At 39.1% G+C, this 20,062-nt stretch overlaps 5 protein-coding genes across 5 annotated transcripts; 4 read left to right on the top strand and 1 right to left on the bottom strand.

Annotated features, from left to right (window-relative positions):
• Positions 1-71: 71 nt before the first annotated feature.
• Positions 72-670, top strand: B0T23DRAFT_182983 (uncharacterized protein). Its single transcript, XM_062833096.1, has one exon. It carries the CDS (start codon positions 228-230, stop codon positions 528-530), a length of 303 nt encoding a protein of 100 aa, XP_062690422.1. The 5' UTR covers positions 72-227; the 3' UTR covers positions 531-670.
• Positions 671-1,325: 655 nt separating this feature from the next.
• On the top strand, positions 1,326-2,850 carry B0T23DRAFT_320779 (hepatocellular carcinoma-associated antigen 59-domain-containing protein; the record flags this gene model as incomplete). The annotated part of the gene is made up of 3 exons (XM_062835191.1): positions 1,326-1,900; positions 1,979-2,415; positions 2,561-2,850. 3 exons carry the CDS (start codon positions 1,326-1,328, stop codon positions 2,848-2,850), a joined length of 1,302 nt encoding a protein of 433 aa, XP_062690421.1.
• Positions 2,851-6,214: 3,364 nt separating this feature from the next.
• B0T23DRAFT_383715 (uncharacterized protein) lies at positions 6,215-7,924 on the top strand. Its single transcript, XM_062837424.1, has one exon. The coding sequence runs from the start codon at positions 6,306-6,308 to the stop codon at positions 7,551-7,553; it is 1,248 nt and encodes a 415-aa protein (XP_062690420.1). The 5' UTR covers positions 6,215-6,305; the 3' UTR covers positions 7,554-7,924.
• B0T23DRAFT_383711 (Golgi apparatus membrane protein tvp-23) lies at positions 7,925-9,484 on the bottom strand. Its single transcript, XM_062837423.1, has 4 exons — positions 9,230-9,484; positions 8,980-9,025; positions 8,497-8,780; positions 7,925-8,355 (listed from the first exon to the last, which is right to left on the bottom strand). The coding sequence occupies exons 1-4, from the start codon at positions 9,318-9,320 to the stop codon at positions 8,201-8,203; spliced, it is 576 nt and encodes a 191-aa protein (XP_062690419.1). The 5' UTR covers positions 9,321-9,484; the 3' UTR covers positions 7,925-8,200.
• An 8,883-nt stretch (positions 9,485-18,367) lies between these two features.
• On the top strand, positions 18,368-19,950 carry B0T23DRAFT_444764 (beta subunit of citrate lyase; the record flags this gene model as incomplete). Its single annotated transcript, XM_062840904.1, has 3 exons — positions 18,368-18,868; positions 18,938-19,600; positions 19,694-19,950. Exons 1-3 carry the CDS (start codon positions 18,829-18,831, stop codon positions 19,948-19,950), a joined length of 960 nt encoding a protein of 319 aa, XP_062690418.1. The 5' UTR covers positions 18,368-18,828.
• Between the last annotated feature and the right edge of the window lie 112 nt (positions 19,951-20,062).

The following is a 20,062-nucleotide window of genomic DNA, read 5'->3' as shown; positions in this document are numbered from 1 at the left end:
ACATGTACGATTCTGGGGGTGTATCACGAGGTCGACCTGAACCAGAAAAGAGGTGTCGAACAACGATGGACGTCCCCACCTATTGCCTGGGTCGGGTCTCGGATCAGCCTCATATACCTTCGAACAGCGTCCCTTGAGCCTGGAATACGAGGGATTGTTCATCAAACTTCTTGTTACTCTTTCACCAACCGTTACCCACAAGGGCTTCTGAAGGCGACGATGGATGTATGCATGGAAAACGGCGAAATGGCCATGGGAAGGGAAGATGCTATGTTATGCTATTATTCCCTTCTCTCTTTTTTTTTTTTTTTTTTGTTGTATTCTTTTCCTTTGTTGTACATCATGTTGGGGGATGGGTTGGCGGTTCGGTGGTTCAGTTTGGTTTGATGTTTGATACCTCTTTGCTCGTGCGCCATACAGTTGATCTTGAGGCGTGGGGAATGTTCTATTCTTTTTTTGTTTTTTTCTTCTTCTTTTCCAATCCTTGTTATCTTGGTTACCGAACCAATGTCACACTATACTATGTATAGGTGTAACGTGTGGAATCGAAAGCACGGGAGATACACACGCATATACTGCACTCTAATTCACAGGCCGTTACCTACTGCTCTTTGCGTCAAATTGTACTTCAGATGCTAATAGTAAACTCTTATGCATAACAATAGTCCTGGTCTGAGTCGATTAAGCGGCAACTGTTTCAGAGGTACTAGCCCCAGATAGCCATATGTAGCCAGTCCGGCGACGGCCATGTAAGCTTCCAAAGCCTCCGGAGCGGAAGAGGTCCACATAACGCCGGAGGGCGGGTCCGGGCCCGAAATAACAGGATTTGCGTCATCATTGTCTGCACGGGACCCGTTCATGCATGCCGATCTCGTGGTGGTGCCCGTTAGTGGCCACGTTTCTTGACTATTCGTCTATGCATAGTACACTATATCTGCTACGTATCTTATATCTTGACCGATGAGGTTGAGAGTTCTCAGTCTAGAGACTGCAATGATAGTTTGATATGGTTTGTGAAGAGTCGAGGTCAACGGTTCGACGTATCATTTAACTCAGGAGTAGTGTATCGCAGTTGTTGAAAAGAAAGTTGCATGTGGATGCGCGCTTTTGTGGGGGGTTAGGGTTATATATGTCTAGCTCCGCCTTGGCGTTCACTGTGTACTGTGTACACTATACTACATACAGCACCTTCGCCACTTTCAATGGAATTGACCAGGAAGTTCTATCTCCATCCAACATCACGACGTCGTGCAAACCTTTAGATCGGCCTTCGCGCCTCTCTCTTGCAAATGACAGCGGAACCACGAAACATTAGCAATAACACCATGGAAGCCTCAGCGCCTACGTCCGAATTGACCACCGTGCCAACACCAGAACCTGCCGCCGCCGTTGCACCTCCAGTTTTCTTTCGTGCCGGCAAGAAGAAGAGAGCCTTTCGTCAGCGAGCCGAGGAAACGAGCATAGAGCCAACAGCACAGACAGAATCAGCAACGACTATCAATATTGGCAACGATGCGACGCCAACAGGCCAGGCTGCAGCTTCAACAACCGAGCCAGCAGCTTCTGCGACAGTAGCGACAGCGACAACAACAACAACAACAACAACAGCAGCAGCAGGAAAACGCGATGGTGGAAATGACAAAGAAGAAGGCGGTCTCTCTGTCGCGGAGGTGCTACGGCTGCGAAACGCGAAGAAACACAGACTAGGCGGCGTCGCCTTCCGAGCTGGTGACGAGTTCAGCCCGACAGTGCAGAATGCTGAGCAAGCAATAGTCCTGCACGACGGCGTCGGAGGCGGAAGCGGAGGAGGCCAAGTGCAGGAAGCTGCTATTCTTGGCGGAGTAGCCAAGCGCTTTGCGCCACAGACTGGTATGGTCGGCGAGCTGGTCAACAGGCACATGTGAGTACGACCATTATGAGGCTTGGGTGGGTTGGGGGGACTAGGTTTGTTTCTAAAGGCAGCGGCTGATCAAGCAAGGGAGGAATACATAGAATCCGAGCTGGCTAGACGAAAGCGGCTCGCCGCGGAATACCGGGCACAGCAAGAAGGAGGAGGACAGAACGGCAGCAGTAATGCGATGGCGACAACAACAACGAGTGGTATGACGAATCTCCTCCAGGCCGATCCGACGCTGAGCGTGGGCGGCGGAAAGGTCGAGTCTCAGCGAGCTCTCCATGGCAAGCTTATGGAGATTGATCTGGGCGAGGAAGCGCGCGCTCGCAACATTGCGGAGACGGAGCGCGCGAGACGCCGACTCGAAGGCCAGATCCTGGAGGAGGAAGAGGACGCGGATGGGCGTCGCAAGAAGGTGCGCCTTGGCCCTGACGGGAAGCCGTGGCGGTCGAGGAATCGCAGGGATAGCGACGCCCTGAAGCGAGATCAGCAAGTGGAGGAGTTCTTACGAGAGAACAGATGTAAGTTTCACTTTATATCCTTCCTGTTCTATTTGACAAACGCTTTTTTTTTTTTTTTATTTTTTTTTTTATTTTTTTTTTTTTTTTTTTTTTTTTTTTTTTTTTTTGTTTTCTTCAAAAACGCTAACCATGGTGTGTGCTTTAGTGGACGTTTACGACGTGCCCTCCGACCAGCCCGAGTACGCCGCGGGCCTAGAGGACGACGAGATGGCCGCCGACGACCGCATTGCCGAAGAGTTCCGACGCGACTTTATGGACGCCATGTCGCAGCGACACCGGCGCAGGAGACCGGCTGTCAACGCCACCGCCAGGCCTTCGGCCAGGAACCAGGACGCCGAGATCCTCAGGGGTCCCAAGCTGGGCGGTAGCCGCAATGCCAGAGCGGCTATGCGAGAGAAGTTACTCAGGGAGCAGGAGCAGCAGAAGAGGCGCTGATCATTTTCTTCACGAGTGGTATCGCGAATGTCCTCAACGAGTTTGAAAGGTGATGAAATTATCTATTTACCATTCATTACCTGAGAGACATGGGGCTTGAATAGGATGAATAGCCGGAGAGCACTGCCGAGAAAGAGCGTGTTATGGCACTCGGTGTATTTGTAACTTTAGGGTCCTTCAGGTATGCTTTGTCGATCGTGAAAAGCATCGGCAGCGATTATAAGCAGAAGCAACGTCAGCACCAGCGCCCAGCGCTTGGAGGTTCGGTTGAATAGCTCGTTTTTGATGGTTTCACACTTGCGGCATCTCAGTTATCGTTCTGCAGGAGTTGACTTACTCGATGACTGCACCTTACATAGATTGACGTGATGTGTAGCAAGACGGCGGCGGCGACCTGATGGACGTTTGGCTGAACAATGATCCAGTCACGTCTTTTCCGTAACGCAATTACCAGCTCGGCGACTGGGATCTTTTTTTCTTTTTTCTTTTTCTTTTCTTTTTTCCCCCTCTTTTTAGAGAAGGGAGCGGCGGGAAAAGCGCATGTATCTCGGCCACGAATTTCACGCATTCCACGTGTTGGTTTATTGAAGCTAAAAAATAAAAAACAACGGTATTACTTAGTCATCTATAGGAATGATGACAAGTGGTGATGGTGCACCACACTCACACAGTCCATGGAATGAAATGAATGGGAAACAGCAAATCAAACCCTACCTCCATACCCAAACACAAAATCCAGCCGACGACCAGTCAGCCGCACCTTTGACACAGTTGCAGGAGTTGGTAGTGCTTACAACAAGCTGCTTTCACGGTGCTTCACACCATTCATCTTGCACTGGCTTCAGAAGCTGTCACGCACCCGTCTCACCACAGTGTAAATTGTGATTGATCTTCAGAGCTGTGTTCCCGTCTGCCTGGTCTAGTGTACGGCGTGTCAATCTGTGCTGCTTCGTGAGGTGTAGGTTGATGAAGCTCGAAACTGGTCTTTTCACTTCTGCTCTGCCCTCGTTTTCTTTCTTCCCGTGTATCTGACAGTAGCTCGAATGATATGATATACATTAGTCTGTCAATCTGTCTGTCTGCTGTAGAAAGTAAAGTAGTGTAGTAAGTATTAAGAAGTAGACACGCAGTCTTTAGTCTATTGGGTAGTCCGGCTGTGGCACCAGAACATGAACATGCCGTCGAATGGAATCGGACAGCGAATCGCTTTCGCTCTTGGCGCCAGTCCTGCTGCTGCGTCTACTGTGACGGTTGAGGTTAAGGTTGCAACTTGCGAGTTCCCGCTTTGCGAATGGAGGGGCACAGCCGAACTGAACGGCGGGAAAAGATACTAAATCGGGTGTTGGGTGACCATTGTCCGGTGTCTGTTGATGCGCTGGAGAGGCGGGGACGGACTGAACCCCTGATTGAGGAATGTAGGTGGTGTTGTTACTCTTTTGACTTCTTTTTGGCTTTCTATGGGTGATATGCACGGGGGTGACACGACACAGATAAAGTTTGTCTGTTCCTCTTCCCTCCTCTCTGCTGTGTCGGCTGCCACGAACCGAGAGGGTAGCCGGCCTTTGTGCGAGACTACTGGAGGTGGTTCTGTCAGACAGGACATGTAAGGGTCGGCTATCTTCTTAAAACCAAGAACCATTCACGTAGACCGTTGATACAGCATCTTACAATGCATTTCACCCCCCTTGAGTATACATAAACAATATTCAGCCCACCAAGGCTTAAGTCGCAGTGAATTCCCAATCAAGCTAAGTCCTGGGGAGGGGATGTTGTAGATCACAGGAAACAGCGTTTCATGGTTATGGATATGTGAGTGACACACTGCCTACCATTTGATTTTTTTTTTTTTATAAGATAGTGAAGAGAAAGACACGAAAGAATGCCCGAGGGAGAAAAAAAATAAAAAAAATGAGAACATAGTGCTTGCGGGGGCAATCTAATTGTTGCTGCGCCCACACGGTAAAGAAAGGAGCAAATGAAGAAAGGGGGGGAAAAGGCATCCTGGCAAGGCCAAAGGTCATCGTCTGTCTGGTGGCACACGTATTCCACTCATCGCAAAGAGTTGTGATGCAGTGTACCGGGAATCGAAACCTCCTCTCAGAAGCAGGCTAAAACAAACATGGATGGCAAGTGGCACAAGGAGATAAGAGCGAGCTGAACGGGTAGCTCGCTGGTTTAAAGTGACCGAGGAAGAGAAGACAAGACAGAGGAGATGAAAGATTACCTTTGAAATCTTCTCGTATCCAGAACAGACTGACTGGCCTTGGGTGAACCGATCTGACACTTGTTGGTTCCATTGATTCAGCTGAGCGGCCTTCCATCCTACCCTTTTTACCATTCTGTTTTCTCCTTTCCCCCTTCCCTTGCGAGCGTCAGAGTGTGCTTGACATACAACCCAAGCCACTGCACCAGCAGGCTACATAAGCAACAACCTAGCTCAGCCCGACCTTGGCCCCCCCCCCCCCTCCGGCCCGTTTGTGGCCTGGCTTGGTGTTTCTTCTTGCTTAGGAGTTCCCTCTCTCCTATCCTATCTGATCCTTTCCTTTGCTCCTTGCCCTCTGCCTGCCCCACTCATCATTTGTCTGCGGATGGGGGTATTGTGCGTCTAATCCATCCAATCTTCCATACGGGTAGTTGCTCCTATTCCGAGTTGGTATTGGTGCTTACTTCCGAGCCTCGTTCGCTCTGTTACTCCACAGACCCCGGCCGTCTTACCTACACACGCTTCGCATTTCTTCGTGCGCGGTTCCATTTGGGTTGTCCATTTTCTTACACCTTTGTTCATCTGGCACACTCTTAGCTGCTGGAGGTTCCCTTACCGGTGTCAGCACATCTGCTCTGGATTCGAACCGGCACCAACGAAAACGAAGCCGATCATAAAGGGCGATGCGTATATCTAGAACTAGAAGGCATCTTACTTGAGGAAGTGAGAATCTCCACGACACATTTCGGAAGTCGACGGCCGGATACAGGGGGAGGCCTAGGAAAGCGGGAGTCGATTCATCATGCGAATAGCCACGCAAAGGAGCTGGCTGCTAGCCGGTCTGCCGTTGGCAGGTTGCGCAGCCTCACTAAATTCTCATACGGACATCGTTATGTTCAGCGACAGTGACGGATTTACCCAGGGGGCAAAAGAAATACAAGGCAAGCCGGCCGTAATCTGGGAGGCGACTACGTTCAGATGGACTATCACGAACACAAGCGGTACCACAGTCAACACTGTCAACCTTTACAGCAACACTACGATAACCGAGCCTGCCTCGCTTCAAACCCTTGCAAAAAACTCGCAGAAAATTGGGAGCTGGCCAGATCTAGCCTTAGGTATGGCGCCTCGGGGCGATGTCATCACCTTGCCAACATCCACGTCGTATCCCGTCAACCTCACCGGTAAGTCAACAGGAAGTGCATCACAAAATGTCTAAGAGCCTAACCTCTCTTTGCCGTGGCGTGACCTGATGACTGGAACATTCGTGCTAACTGAAGGCAACGAGCCAACAGTTGAGACATATGCTACAGGAGGCTCGGTGAGAGTTGACGATATCTGGACTATCCTCAACCTCAACAATACCTCAGCCCAGCCAGCCCCGCTGAAGCTGCTGTACTTTGATGTTGTCTGGAAGAACGGCGGCAAAACGGGCACGAGCTACAGCCGGCTCTTCGCAACAATCGGGAATACCATTGCGCCAGACCGTACCATACTTGAGGGTTATGGTTTAAATCCTTTGCTCAACAACACTGACCCGGTATTTCCGGAAGAATATCCGATCAGGGACGACTCCGATGGGGGCGGCCAGTCAGCTGGAGTCAGAAAACCAACCGAATCATCTTCTCCCATTCCAGGGGCAACCTTGGCCACCCCGACCAACGACGGCGGCCTAATCAGCAGCGGCACCGGAGATCCCTCCAACCTCAAGAGCAAGAAAGGTATTTCCATTAGCGCCATCGTTGGAATCGCCATAGCCTGCGGCCTCCTCGGCCTCGCTCTCATCAGCGGCATAGTCTTTTTCTGCCTCCGGCGGCGCCACAAGCAAAACGCCCTTCGAGACGGCACCAGTCGCGGCGTGCCTTACGGGGGCTTCGCCAGCGGCGGCGGTCGGAACGGCGGTGACGAGCTCATAGCCGAGAAGGAAGCCAACACGGGCGTCATCCACGACGTGACGAGCGCGCCTCACTCGCCTTACTCTGACGACCTCGTGGGAATGGGTAACGCCGGTGCCAACAGGAATAGCGGTAGTGTTGTTATTCCTAACATTGATTCTGGCGTTTCTCCTCAGGTGGTTCTTCCTGGAGTAGATGGGAGACTAGAAGGAGATGGAGACAGCCCGGTTTCGAACGCCCCGTCCTACCACATGATGCAGCAGCAGCAGCAGACACCGCACGATCATCAGTCTGGAAGGTCTTTTACCATGTACTCTGATCATCAGTCCGGAGGGGGGGAAGGAGGAGGGTCGCCTACCACTCTGCACAGCGGCGGTGGCGGCGCACCATCGTTCACACACGGGGGAGCAGGCACTGATAGCAACCGGGGTAGTCTGATCAGCCAGCAGCAGCAACAGGGCAGGAGCTTGTCAACGCCGTATGCTCATTTGGTCGAGGATGGCATGACAGAGGAGGAAATCAGGAGGTTGGAGGAGGAGGAGCGACAGCTTGATGTGGCCATTGAACAGCACACGGGAGGGCAGAGGGGCTCCAGGCACCTATGACGAATGCTTTGGAAAGTGAAGATAACCGAGCATAGCAGTTAAGGAAGAGGGTGATGATATGGATATTTCCTTTTTCATTGTTTATCTTTGGGAAATTGCGTATGTCCGTATCAGTAGGGGGCGATGCTACAATATCTGATGATTATGAAAAAAAAAAAATCCTTGATCAGTAACTCTATTTCTATTTTCTGTTTTCTTCTGCGAACAGTTATGGAGCGATTCAGAGAATGTGAATGCAACGAGGAAAACGGAGTGAACGTACCGAATGGTGGTCTCAGAGCCATGGCCGATTTTTCATGTTCGAAGGATCTGTATGAAACAAGAAAATCATGGACAGTACTTGTGCCGGACACAACATAACGGACCCTGAGGTTCACACATCTTGTCTTGCTCACATACTATTTTTGTTGGTAATGAATCTAGAAGGTAACCATCGGCAATTTGTCGTGCAAGAGTTCCATTTGCTGTCACCAATTTCGAGCCCGACCCGTAAAGTACATCATGAAAACCTGAGAATACTAAGATGGCCATCAAGTATCCTCGAGGCTGAATTCTCTATCGATATCTGACGAGGACAGTCCCTTCGGATACTAATCCAAAGCCACAACTTTTTCCCTGACCTCGGGGAATCTTGTCCTGCTTGCTCTCTACCTCGAGAAGAACCTGCCAACCATGTTGCTCGCAATGTTACCAGCAATGTTGCCCGAGCTGAACGCGGTTCCAGCAATGTTAGAAGCCTGGCTGAACTTGTCGCACCTCGAAAAGGCAAGCGAGTTGGTAATGGTAAGAACCAACGCAATAGCTATACAACAGGCCCATTAACCTCCGATTAACATATAATGCCTTTTTTTGATAACACAAAAACCACGCAGCACAACAAGCAAGCAAGCCAAGGGAGCTGGCAAGCGCTAGTACGACGGATAGAGGGGAAAGGGGCACATACCAACAAGAGGCAACCAAATAAACTTCAAACTGAACAAGGCCACAATAGCCAGCACAACCCACAGCAGCGGTTGCGCATAGATCGCCAGCCAAAAGAAGCGGCTGTCGGTCGCGTTGATGATCTTGGTCCCCGGCTCGCTGCTTTCAAACACCCAGTGCGAGTCGCCCGAGTTAGGATCGACCTCGTTCCACCAACGCAGGCCCACGAGTCGGCGGCCAGCAATGTTCTTGAGGTAGTAAAAGTCGCCGGCGAGGAGGAGAATGGTTATGATGAAGATCATGACACTGCCGGTCGGTTGGGGGGGTGGTTAGCAATCTAATCCCTTGATTTCTTCTGATGAATGAAAGCTGTGGAAGGCTGGAAGGTGTGGAAGGCTGGGAACACTCTCGGGTTCGCGTTCGCTTGCGACTGTATAGGCGAGCAAGTGGGCAAGTCGAGCATCTGATATGGTGTGGTTTAAAGGGGCAGACGGGGTCGCCTTACAGGTTGTCGGTAAATAAGAGGCCAAAAAGGTAGACAAGGAGACTGGCTGTAGTTCGCGATCGAGTTTTAGCAAGCGTGTCTTGGTAGCAGATGTCGGGTGCTCCATCCTCCTCCGTCTTCTCTTCGTGACCTTCTACCCATCATCCTGCCGGAATGCATTCTCCCCCCCCCCATCATGGCCGTAATGGGCTACATCCAATCCTCGAGACACTGACAAAGGGAGCTAGGAAGAGGGACTGCGAGCACCTACATGATCGAAAAGCGAGGAATGTCAGGAGCGTAATAGGATGCGAGCTCAAGCGCCAGCTCAAAGAGCCGGGCGTCGGTGTTGCTTCCATCATCAGGATCAGAAGGTGACCTGTTACCGGGTTCGAAGGTACTTTGTCACAATGGTGTCGTCGTGAAGTTGGAGAGAGGTGAAGCCAAGCCGTTTGCACGATGCGCAACTGCGCAGGTCAGAACACCTAAGCTCCGCGCTGACAGACCGTCTCGAACACAAGCTAGGGTGTATTAACGGTGGGGAGGACTACAAAGTATTGAAATACCCAGTTTTTGCGGGCAATTGGCAGGACCTGGGAGGTACCTTTTCCCCACATATCTCAGCATTGCTGTTAATGCACTATCGCTACCTACAACCACGTTTCCCCTTGGGAATGACACCGTGCTGGTCTTCCGTACAAAAGGCCTCCCTACGAACTGAAATAACCAGGCTTTACTTCGATATGGAACTTAATGTCTTTTTGCGTCAAAGGAATCCTCGTGCTTCCCGGTTTCTTATCCTATTGTTTGTTACAAAATGAGGTTCTCCGGGGACAAAGTTAAAATAGTTCTTAGATACCGGTGCGATGCTGGATCCTTAGTTCAAATAATGCCCGGTGTATATTGAAGCGTGCTTTAGATCCACATTATATAAACAAATCAAATAATACCAAGAAATGCCAAGACGGGAGCACGGGAAGGCTCTTAGCAATTCCAATTCACACTCAGGGGCACAACACCAACCAAAACATCACCAAATCTAACTCCTTCCGCGAATCTTTCTATTATTTTACCTATAAACCTAATTAAATTCAGTAAATATATTTAAAACGCTCCAATTAAACAATATAGTTTACTTCCAACTACCTTACTATTACCAGCCCTACTGGAAGTACTATAGGGACGCCTGTAGTATAACGGTTAAAGGGACACCTACAATTACTATTAGTATAAGTTTAGAGAGTTTACGCGTTTAATTCCCTACTTGTATTTTATTTCTTTTTTAAATATTTAAATATATACTATTAACGTCTCTCAAATCCTTCTTATTTTTAAATTTTATTTATTATAAATTTCTAATATTAATTGTGTATAGGCTACTCTAGGGAATAAGAGATATAAAACCGCCGTAAAACGTACTATTTCTCGGTACTATTAATAATTACTTTAAAAAAGGGTATACTATAAGGTATTCGATTAGGGTGCGTAGAATAAATTGAATTAAATTCCTTTCTTTTTTTTTTTTTTTTTAATTGGTATTAAGAATTAATTATCTAAATTTTAAATTAGAATAATTTAAATTGTAATTAATAATAAGGATAACGTACTATTTTAAATGGATAGGAAAATAAAGGTTAGGGGTAATTATAATCTTCTTCTTCTTATATAGAAGATTATTTTTAATTAGTAATACTATTTTAGTATTAATTTAACTTCTAATAATAATATATTAATGTTTAATAACGAGTAAATTATAATGCTCTTCTTCTTCTTTTAATATATTATTAAAGTACTCCTCAAGTTCGAAATTATTATTTTCGAAGATAATTAATATAGTAGTGCTAGGGGTTAGTAGTTGGTAGTTAATAAAAGTAATAAAGAATTGAATATAAGAAAAAGAAAAAGAAAAAAAGAAAAAAGGAGAGGGAAAGGGAGAAAAAGAAAAAGAAATATAGGATATAAAATAAAATAGAAAGAATAATTATAAATGTTATTAATAGAAAATACGGTTAGAAATATTAATTCTTATTATAATTATATATATATTAAAGCCGGTATACCGGAAATAATAATACCGGGGGCCTAGGGTTTTAATATTTAAATTAGGATTAGAAATTTCTCTAATAATCTCCTTACCTTATTAATAATCTGTATAATAAAAGTATAATTTAAGGATATCCGTAGAATGCTTAAATCGAAAGGTTTATTAAATATAAGGCCTTATAAAGTTTTAACCCGAAAGTAAGTTATATATATAAGCCCGGCTTAAAAATCCTTTTTAGAAATATTTAATATAATTATATTGAATATAGAGCCCTATAATTTATACACTATAATAATATATATTATTATTAAAGGGAATTATATCCTTTTATATTAGGTATTCCTATAAGAAATAAAATCTTATATAATTTAGAAAATAGGGATTATATTATAGAATCTTTTTTAATTTTTTTAATTAAGAAAATAGTAAGGACTGGTATACTAATTAAATTTAACTAATATAATAAAAGAATTTTTATAAAGATACTATTTATTAGGTATATTTTAGTTAGGAAAAGTTCTATTCCAAATAATATCGAAGATAGTACTTAATATACTATTAATTAAGTTAACTTTAGTTTAGAGATTTTTAATAAGTATTACTCGGCTTCTTATTATTAAAGGGAAATTGAATTATAAATTATTAATTTTAATAAAGTCTACGTCTTTAGTACCAACTCCCTTATAATTAATAGGAAATATAAGGCATAGTTAATATAAGGCTTCTATATACTCAATATTATATATAGCTATATTACTATGTTTTAGGTAGATTCGAAGAGTATATTAGAATTAAATAACCTCCTCTTAAAATAATCGCACTTATATACAAATATATAAGAATTCCCAATATTAATAAATAGGTTAATTATTACGTAGTCCTTCGAGTATATCCCTAAATAGGGTTTAATTATTATTCTATTATTGTATAATCTATTATAATTTAATAATTTTATTAAAAGCGTAGTAATAATTATAATTACCGGCTTTAATTACTAGCAAGACTACCTAATTATAAAAAAGGGATTTCTATATTACTAGTATTAATTAGTAGAAATTATTAAGTAGTAGGACGCTTCTACTACTAAAAAGTATATTCTAATATTCGGGAAAAGTTTATTAAAGCTTTTAATTAATAAAATTAATAATTTGAAGCCTAAGTATAGATTTCTTGTTAATAATAAAGTATTGGTATAGCTGTAGTTTGGTCTAGAATTAAATAAAATTAATACCTTCTAAAGCTATAATAGCCACTTTAAAATTATTAAGGTTAATATTCTTAAGTATAATAGGAAATTTAAATAAAGAGTATAAAGTCTACCTATTAATATTATTAATTACTACCCTAGTAGGAATATTATGGATAATAAAATTACTCTTCCCTCGACTTACAACTATTTACTTTAATTTGAAAAATAAAAATTTAATAAAATATAATTTATTAATACCTCTATAGCTATCAATTTATAAAAATAGAGGTAGAATACGACGATGGCGTTTAATATTATTATTATAATTTAAAATAGATTAGTAATAAATAATAAATTTATTAAAAATAACCTTCTAAGTTGGATTAAAATTATTAATAGCTAAAGTAGTAATAATAGGCGTATTTACTATTAAATAAATATTATTGGCTTTTATATTATACTAATAATCCTATACTAATAGGAGTAAATTTTAATAATTTAAATAGTTATATTAATTGTATATAATATCTTAATCCCGGAATCTAAGCATCCCAAAATCCCTATTATCTTTAATTTATTAATAAGTAGGAAGTTCTTTAATTAATACCTACTACGGCTCTCGTTATCTCTCTTCTTCAATAGGAGGTTCGAATTTATTATTAGGTTCTCCATCTAGTAAATTACTGTAATAGTTATAAAAGTAATTATAATTACCTATATAAATTTCCGTATAAATTAAATAAATATTAAAATATATTTCTAACTCTTAATAAATCCTATTGAAGCCCGGCTTTTAAATATTAAATAAATTTAAATAATTATAATAGGGATAATATAATATAAACTTAATTCTATATTAATCTTTATATTAGGTATTGTTATTGGATTTATAAATTGGGTAATAATTAAGTACTCTCTTTTTAGTCTAATTTCCTAAGCGCCGATAGTTATTAAATCGGGTAAATTATTTAAAATAATTAATATTTTTAAGGTTATTAGGGCGAAAGAGGTATTTAGTATATTGATTTCGAATTTGGATTTATTAATTACTAAGCCGAATAACTATACTTTACCCCGGTACCCTATTTAAATAACGATAATCTATATTAACGATTATATAAGTACTTTTATTGAGGGGTAAATTAAGAAATAAATAATTAATCTCTTAAACTGACTAGTTATATTTAGTAATAAATTAATTTATTATTTTGGTGGTAAAGGAAATGATGTAATTTCTAGAAGTAATTTAAGGAGTAATCTATTAAATAATCTTTTTAAAAGGTCTTAACTACTTTTCTACTTTCGAATAGTATTTAGCGATATAGTTAATAATAGTGTTATAACTAGTATATAATTAAATATTTATATTAGTACGCTATATTAAAGTAATAGTTTAATTATAATTATTTATATAATTATCGTTCCTTACCCTATTGTATAGTTAGTATTTTGGGTTGAGATTATATATAAGGTATACTTCCGGATAGTAATTTCTAAGAAAGTAAAACCGATAAATTTTAAATACTAAATCCTTAAAACGAAAAATACTTTAATTAAACCGTTTAATACGAAGGTAATAATTATTAGTATATTAGCTATATCGTTATATCCGGTTAATTATACGGGATAAAAGGTTGAAGGTAGGTAGATATTAACTTTCTTCTTCTAAACTATTACTAATAATAATAAATAAAGAATCTTTTTTACTCTATTAGCCGACTCTTTTTAATTCCAGGTTGAAAATAGTTATATAATAACCCTATAATTCTATAAACTCCCGCCGGGTATCTTTATTAATTAAATTAAATACATTAATATATAATATTTAATAAATACTATAATTATAGCTACTACCTCTTGCCTAAAATTTAATATAATACTACTAGTCCTCAATCTTAAATTTAGAAATTAAAACATACTCCTTAAATAATTCGAATCGTCTTTAGAGGTAATATATTATAATATACGGGTTTTCTTTAAAATTCTTCTTTATAATTTTATTACGGATTTCGATAGACGCTTCCTTCTATTCTTCGAAATTAGATATATATTAAATAAGATTTTTTTAATATATATTGGCCGTGCTAAATATTATAAATATAGCGGATATACCTAACGTTTGTACGTAAGCACGTAGTTCGCAACTTTTACGCATCTAATATAGCTGGGTACTACGTATAGTATTAGAAAACCTCACAACCGAATTAAAGAATCAATATACCTCTAACGTATTAAATTTAACCGCTTCCTTCAATACTTTAATATTAATTAAACCTTTATTATTTATACTACTATGTTTAGAACGAATAAAAAAAACCAATTTCGAATTAATTTACTTATATATTAAAATATTAAATATAATAAATAAAAATTAATAATATTAAATAAACTGTCTATTATATTATTTAAATATATATTTAATATAATCCGTATAATTAATAAATTGTATACGAAGTTTAATGAAATTAATTTTCCCTTTTAAATAGAATATAGGAAATACCTATAATAGAATTAGCTAAAATCTATCCTATTTATATATAGGATAATTATATAATAGGCTAAGTTTAAGGAAAGGTTGAATTGGAGGGTATTAATTAGCGGGTTAAAATTAAAATTGCGGAGGTTAGCCGGCGGATTAGGGTTAATTATATACTAATTAAACTAATACGGCATTTAATATATCTTATCCTCTACTTTGTAACTATTAATGAAATTACTCTATATTTATTTAATTAATAATAAAATTGGGGAGGGCAATAACTTCTAGTTCAAAAGTATTATCGTCTTTTTTATTACCGGCATTACTATCCCCCTCTCTATTAAAATTGAAATTTTAATTATTTGGGAAATTATTAAGGTTAAGTTTATAAATAATTAATTTATTATATATATTATTATTAGGAAATATTTTTAATTCTTCAAAATGAATTTCTATAACTTCGATATTTTAATATCTAGGGTAATACTACTTAAAGTAATTAAATTAGATATAAAGCTTAATAGGATTAATTATTATAATTTATTTAATTCGTTGAATAATATAAGGTTTATCCCTAAATTTATAAGGCCGAAGAATTACAATATTTAATTCCTAGGGTAATTGAAATAATTAATAATGAATATAACTAATATTATAAAGGAAATTAATAATATAACCGGAATATTTATACTAAGAACCTTTAATAACTTAAACATTTATAAAAATATAAACCCGGGTAATAAATTATTCTTCGATTTAATTAAAGGGTAGTAAAAAATTGGGAATATTGTTAAAATTTAAGTTATTTTAGGCGTTAAAATATTTAAGATTATTAGGAACCCTACGGTCGTTACGATTATAATATTAATGGTAATACTTAGTAGTTATATATATATTAAACTACTTCTCTTTATAATGTAGATACTATTCTATATTATCCTCTTTCTATGTAGTTTCGAAAATTTTAATTAAATTATAATTGATATTAGTAATAGTTTTTATTAGAAAATTTTTAAATTAATAGAGGGGATCCTATTTAAATTCAACGCCGGGAAATCCTAGGAATTGGCGAGGCCGGGAGGGAAATAGTAGTACTAATTATTCGAAAGTAGGTTTAGGAATAGGCGGTATATTGGGTTGTTATTGTAAACCCCGATATTAATAAAATAGTAGAGGTTAGGGTCCTAGTAGTTTAGGAATAAAATTATAATTATAATATAAATTATAAATCTTAAATTCTTCTCTATTGTTAGAGTTAAAAAATAATCTACATATAAATACTCTCTAGCAATATAAGTAGAATTTATTTTTAAGGTCGGTATTCCTATATAATAGACCTAACCGGTAATACCTATAAAACCTAAATTTAATATATTTATCTACTATAGCCCGGGTAATATTATATATAGGGTAAAAGAAATAATTGTTATTTAGGTTATTATTGGGATTTGAATTTGGATTAGGGTTTTAACTAATATTAGGATTATAATCTCCTATATTATTATCTATATTATTATCTATATTAATATTCTAATTATTAATATTATTTTCTTAATTGTTATTCCTATTATAAATACTAGTATTATATTATTTCTAATTACCGAGGGAAGGAATAATTAAAATTAATTAACTATTATAATAATAATAATAATAATTACGCCGAATTTAATTAATTTAGTAATAGGCTATAATAATATTAGAAGAATCCTATATAAAATATAATTAATTATATCTATAAATAATTTAAAGTATTTATTATATTAAACATATTTATAAATTCTTTCCTACAAGAAAGAAAGGAATAATTAAATGTATAATACAATTTCAATTTTAAAACTATCTATTAATATTAATAATTCTTCGAAATTATTATACTAGTTAAACTAGTACTAGTACTAATATTAGTATTAGTACCAGTGCTAAGGCTAGGGCCGGGGCCGGTACTAAGGGTCTTTGCTGTAGTATTAATATAAGCAATACTATTAGTAATAGTACTATCGGTAGTACTATAAGTAAAAATAATTATAATTCCCGTTCTAGTAGTTTATTGAATTCTTCTTTATAGGCAATTATCCTAATAGATTAGAACTATTAAATTAAAATTACTAGAACTACAATTTAATAAGGCTAAGGATGGGGTTAGAGTAGTCGAGGTAATAAAGGTTTTAATAAAGAAGGGGTTTAAAATTGAAATTAAAATTAAAGTCTTTAAACGGATTGTAATATTCCGGGAGGAGATTGTTCAATAGTATCTCTTTTACGCTGTATAGCCTATTAATAATATTAATTATTCGGGGTAAATTAACTGATATTATTTAAATTATACTTATAACCCCCCGCAATTCGGATTTTAACCCTTAAAAATACTATTTACCCGCAGGTAGTAAATTGATATAGTATATTAGATTTATAATAGAATTTACGCATTTTAAAAGATTTATTATTAAACGGATAATACCGATTAGTTAGTAAAGGGAATGCTAGGGATAGTAATAGATAAGAACCTAATAGATACTTACTTCTATTTACTTATTATAGTATTCTCTATAATTTTATATAAATTTAGTAGGATTTTATTTATTAGTAAATTCAGTATTAGATTTATATTAATAATATATTTTATAATATTTAGTATGTATATTTATAATAATAACGAAAGGAAAGATATATAAACCCCTAGAATGAATAGATAGATATTAAAAAAAGAAACCCCTAGAAAAAAAAAAATCCTAGAAAAAAAGAAATCCTCTATATTTATAATATCGGATATTAGTAATATAATAAATAGATAGATAGAAAAGAGAAAATTAATTTAATAAATAGGATTTAGAAAGTAGGATTTATATTTACTATCGAAGTTAAAGTAACTTCCAATTCTAGGTTTTTGTTACCCTTCTTTCGAAGGTAGAATTTAGATTAGTAATTAGTAGGATAGTCTATTTAATAGTCCTAATACGTACCGAAATAATTTAATTGTCCAAAATTTAAGAATATAATAATTTATTTTATTATAAATATAAATTTCAATTAATTTTAGAGTACTTAATTTATTATTAGTTTTAATAATTTTACGAAGGCTAATACTATAAGCTTAGGGCGAAGTACCGATTTAAAAAGTTGGAATTTATATTTATTATCGAGTTTAAAGTAATACCTAATAGTAGAATTTTAGATTAATAATAAATAAAGGAATTCGAAATTCGAGATAGGGGGGAGGCGAAATTTTTATACTCTGTGCGGGCTAGCTTACTAATTGCTTATTGTTTACCGGTCGTTTACTAAATAAGGAAATTACTATTTTCTAATAATAGGCGTTTATAACCGTCGTAATATTTTATTTAGCGGTAAACTAGGTATTGAAATTGAATTATAATAATAATATTAGTATTGTTATTAATAGAAGGTTAAAAATTGAAGTTGAATAGCGAGAGGGTTACAACGTAAATAGTTAACTAGTACGGGTGCTAAACTGATTAATAGCGCTAGTGCTAGGTATTTGCCAGCCGTCTATTAGACCCGTCAGTTAATTATTATTTAGAAATAGAAAGACTTAGTATATTCTAGCGCGGACTATTAGAAATATTATCCCTGAATTGATTAATTAAAAATTGGCTTGGTAAAATACTTAAATTAAGGGTAGGGCTGTACTACGGATTTAACTAATGAGAACCTAAGAAATTTTTTGTATAGAGACCTAATTTAAACGAACCGTCCCTTAACAGTCCGTTCGGTAGATACGGGTTATGAACTATGAGCCCCTCTGAGACAGTGAATGTCATCTACCTCTGAACAGTTGAAGTACGCTTCAACTATGTATATCGAGCTAGAGAACGGAGGTCGGAGGACGGTAAAATCTAGTGGACATAGCGCCCCAGCCGACAGCGGCCCGAAGCTACAGCTCCGCGCCGGTGCTACGTCACATGCCATTCGACTCCCCATTGAGCTCAGCACCATCCTTCTGTTGACTTTCTCCTCTCTTCCCGATAAACAGACCGTGGTTCACTGAGTGGTTTAGGATGCTGTCAGGCCTTTGTTAGCAGTGTATGCAGTGGATGAGTGAGTGGCTGAGCCGGTCATACTTGTGAGCCCAGATAGTTTCCATCCTGTCAACATCCAGACATACCGCAGAGCCCATCTGTTGACTTGAAACTGAACATCATGGCTACCTCTTCCGTCCTCCGTCGGGCGCTCCTATATGGTGCGGTCTATCCAAGATATAACCCTCCTGTCATATGGCTGCAATAGTTGCTAACTCAGCATGACCCAGTTCCTGCGTCTTCCCAGAAGTTCATGACCAAGTCACTCTCCTTGGCTAGTGACAATATCACCTATGACCTTGAGGACTCGGTGACTCCAGCAAACAAGCAGACCGCTCGCATACAATTGCGCGACCACCTGTCCTCGCTTTCGAACAAGCCAGGCTCCATTGGAGAGCTTGCTGTACGCATCAATGCTGTCTCGACCCCCTATGCGCTTGATGATCTGACCACTCTCGCAAGCGCCCCAAACCTTGACGCCATTGTCATCCCCAAGGTCAACAGCGCTAGCGATCTGTCCTTCGTTACAGATGTCATTCGCCATGCTGCACCACAACGACATTCTTCCGACCCCACGGCGAGCCCTCTCAAGCTAATTGCCTTGATTGAATCGGCCAGAGCAGTCATGGATTTGCGCTCGATATGTGCTGCGTCACCGTATCTGACTGGTCTGATCTTTGCTGCTGAGGATTTTGCGTTGGACCTGTCTATTACGCGAACGCCAGGTTTGGCGGAGTTTTTGTACGCCAGAAGTGCTATTGTAACTGCTGCCAGAGCATTCGATCTCCCTAGCTCCATTGACCTTGTTTGTACCTCATACAAGGGTCCAGAAGGGGTAAAGCAGCTAGAAGAGGAGTGTCAAAACGGCAAGGAGATGGGCTTCAACGGAAAGCGTGAGTTACCTATTCCTGAATATCCTTTTCTTGCACCGACGGTGCCCTTGTTATAGGAACTGTGCTCTTCACTAATACTTGGCATTCAAACAGAGTGTATCCACCCCAGTCAGGTCGAAGTGACTCAGCGAATGTTTGCCCCAGCAGAGTCCGAGGTCGAGTGGTACGTTCGTATCCTCGTTGCCGATGATAAGGCCTCTGCAGCTGGTCGAGGTGCTTGGACCTTGGACGGAAAGATGATTGATGCTCCTGTGGTTGGAAAGGCTCGGGCGGTAGTCGCCAAAGCCGCAAAATGTGGAATGGATATCGAAAACATTAAAGCAAAGTGGAAGGATCAGAAGCCGGAGTGATGGCTTCTCTGCTGGATCAGGTCACATCTCAGAACTCGCGAGGATCTTCCCACAGTCTCGGTAACCGGGTATCTTGACCCCCTATACCCTGCCCGTAATGCTCTAGGTCGAA

Source organism: Neurospora hispaniola (assembly GCF_033458365.1).
Source record: "Neurospora hispaniola strain FGSC 10403 chromosome Unknown B0T23scaffold_6, whole genome shotgun sequence".
Lineage (NCBI taxonomy): Eukaryota > Fungi > Ascomycota > Sordariomycetes > Sordariales > Sordariaceae > Neurospora > Neurospora hispaniola.
Note: the sequence above shows the minus strand (reverse complement) of the source record. Positions and strands in the feature narration are given on the sequence as shown.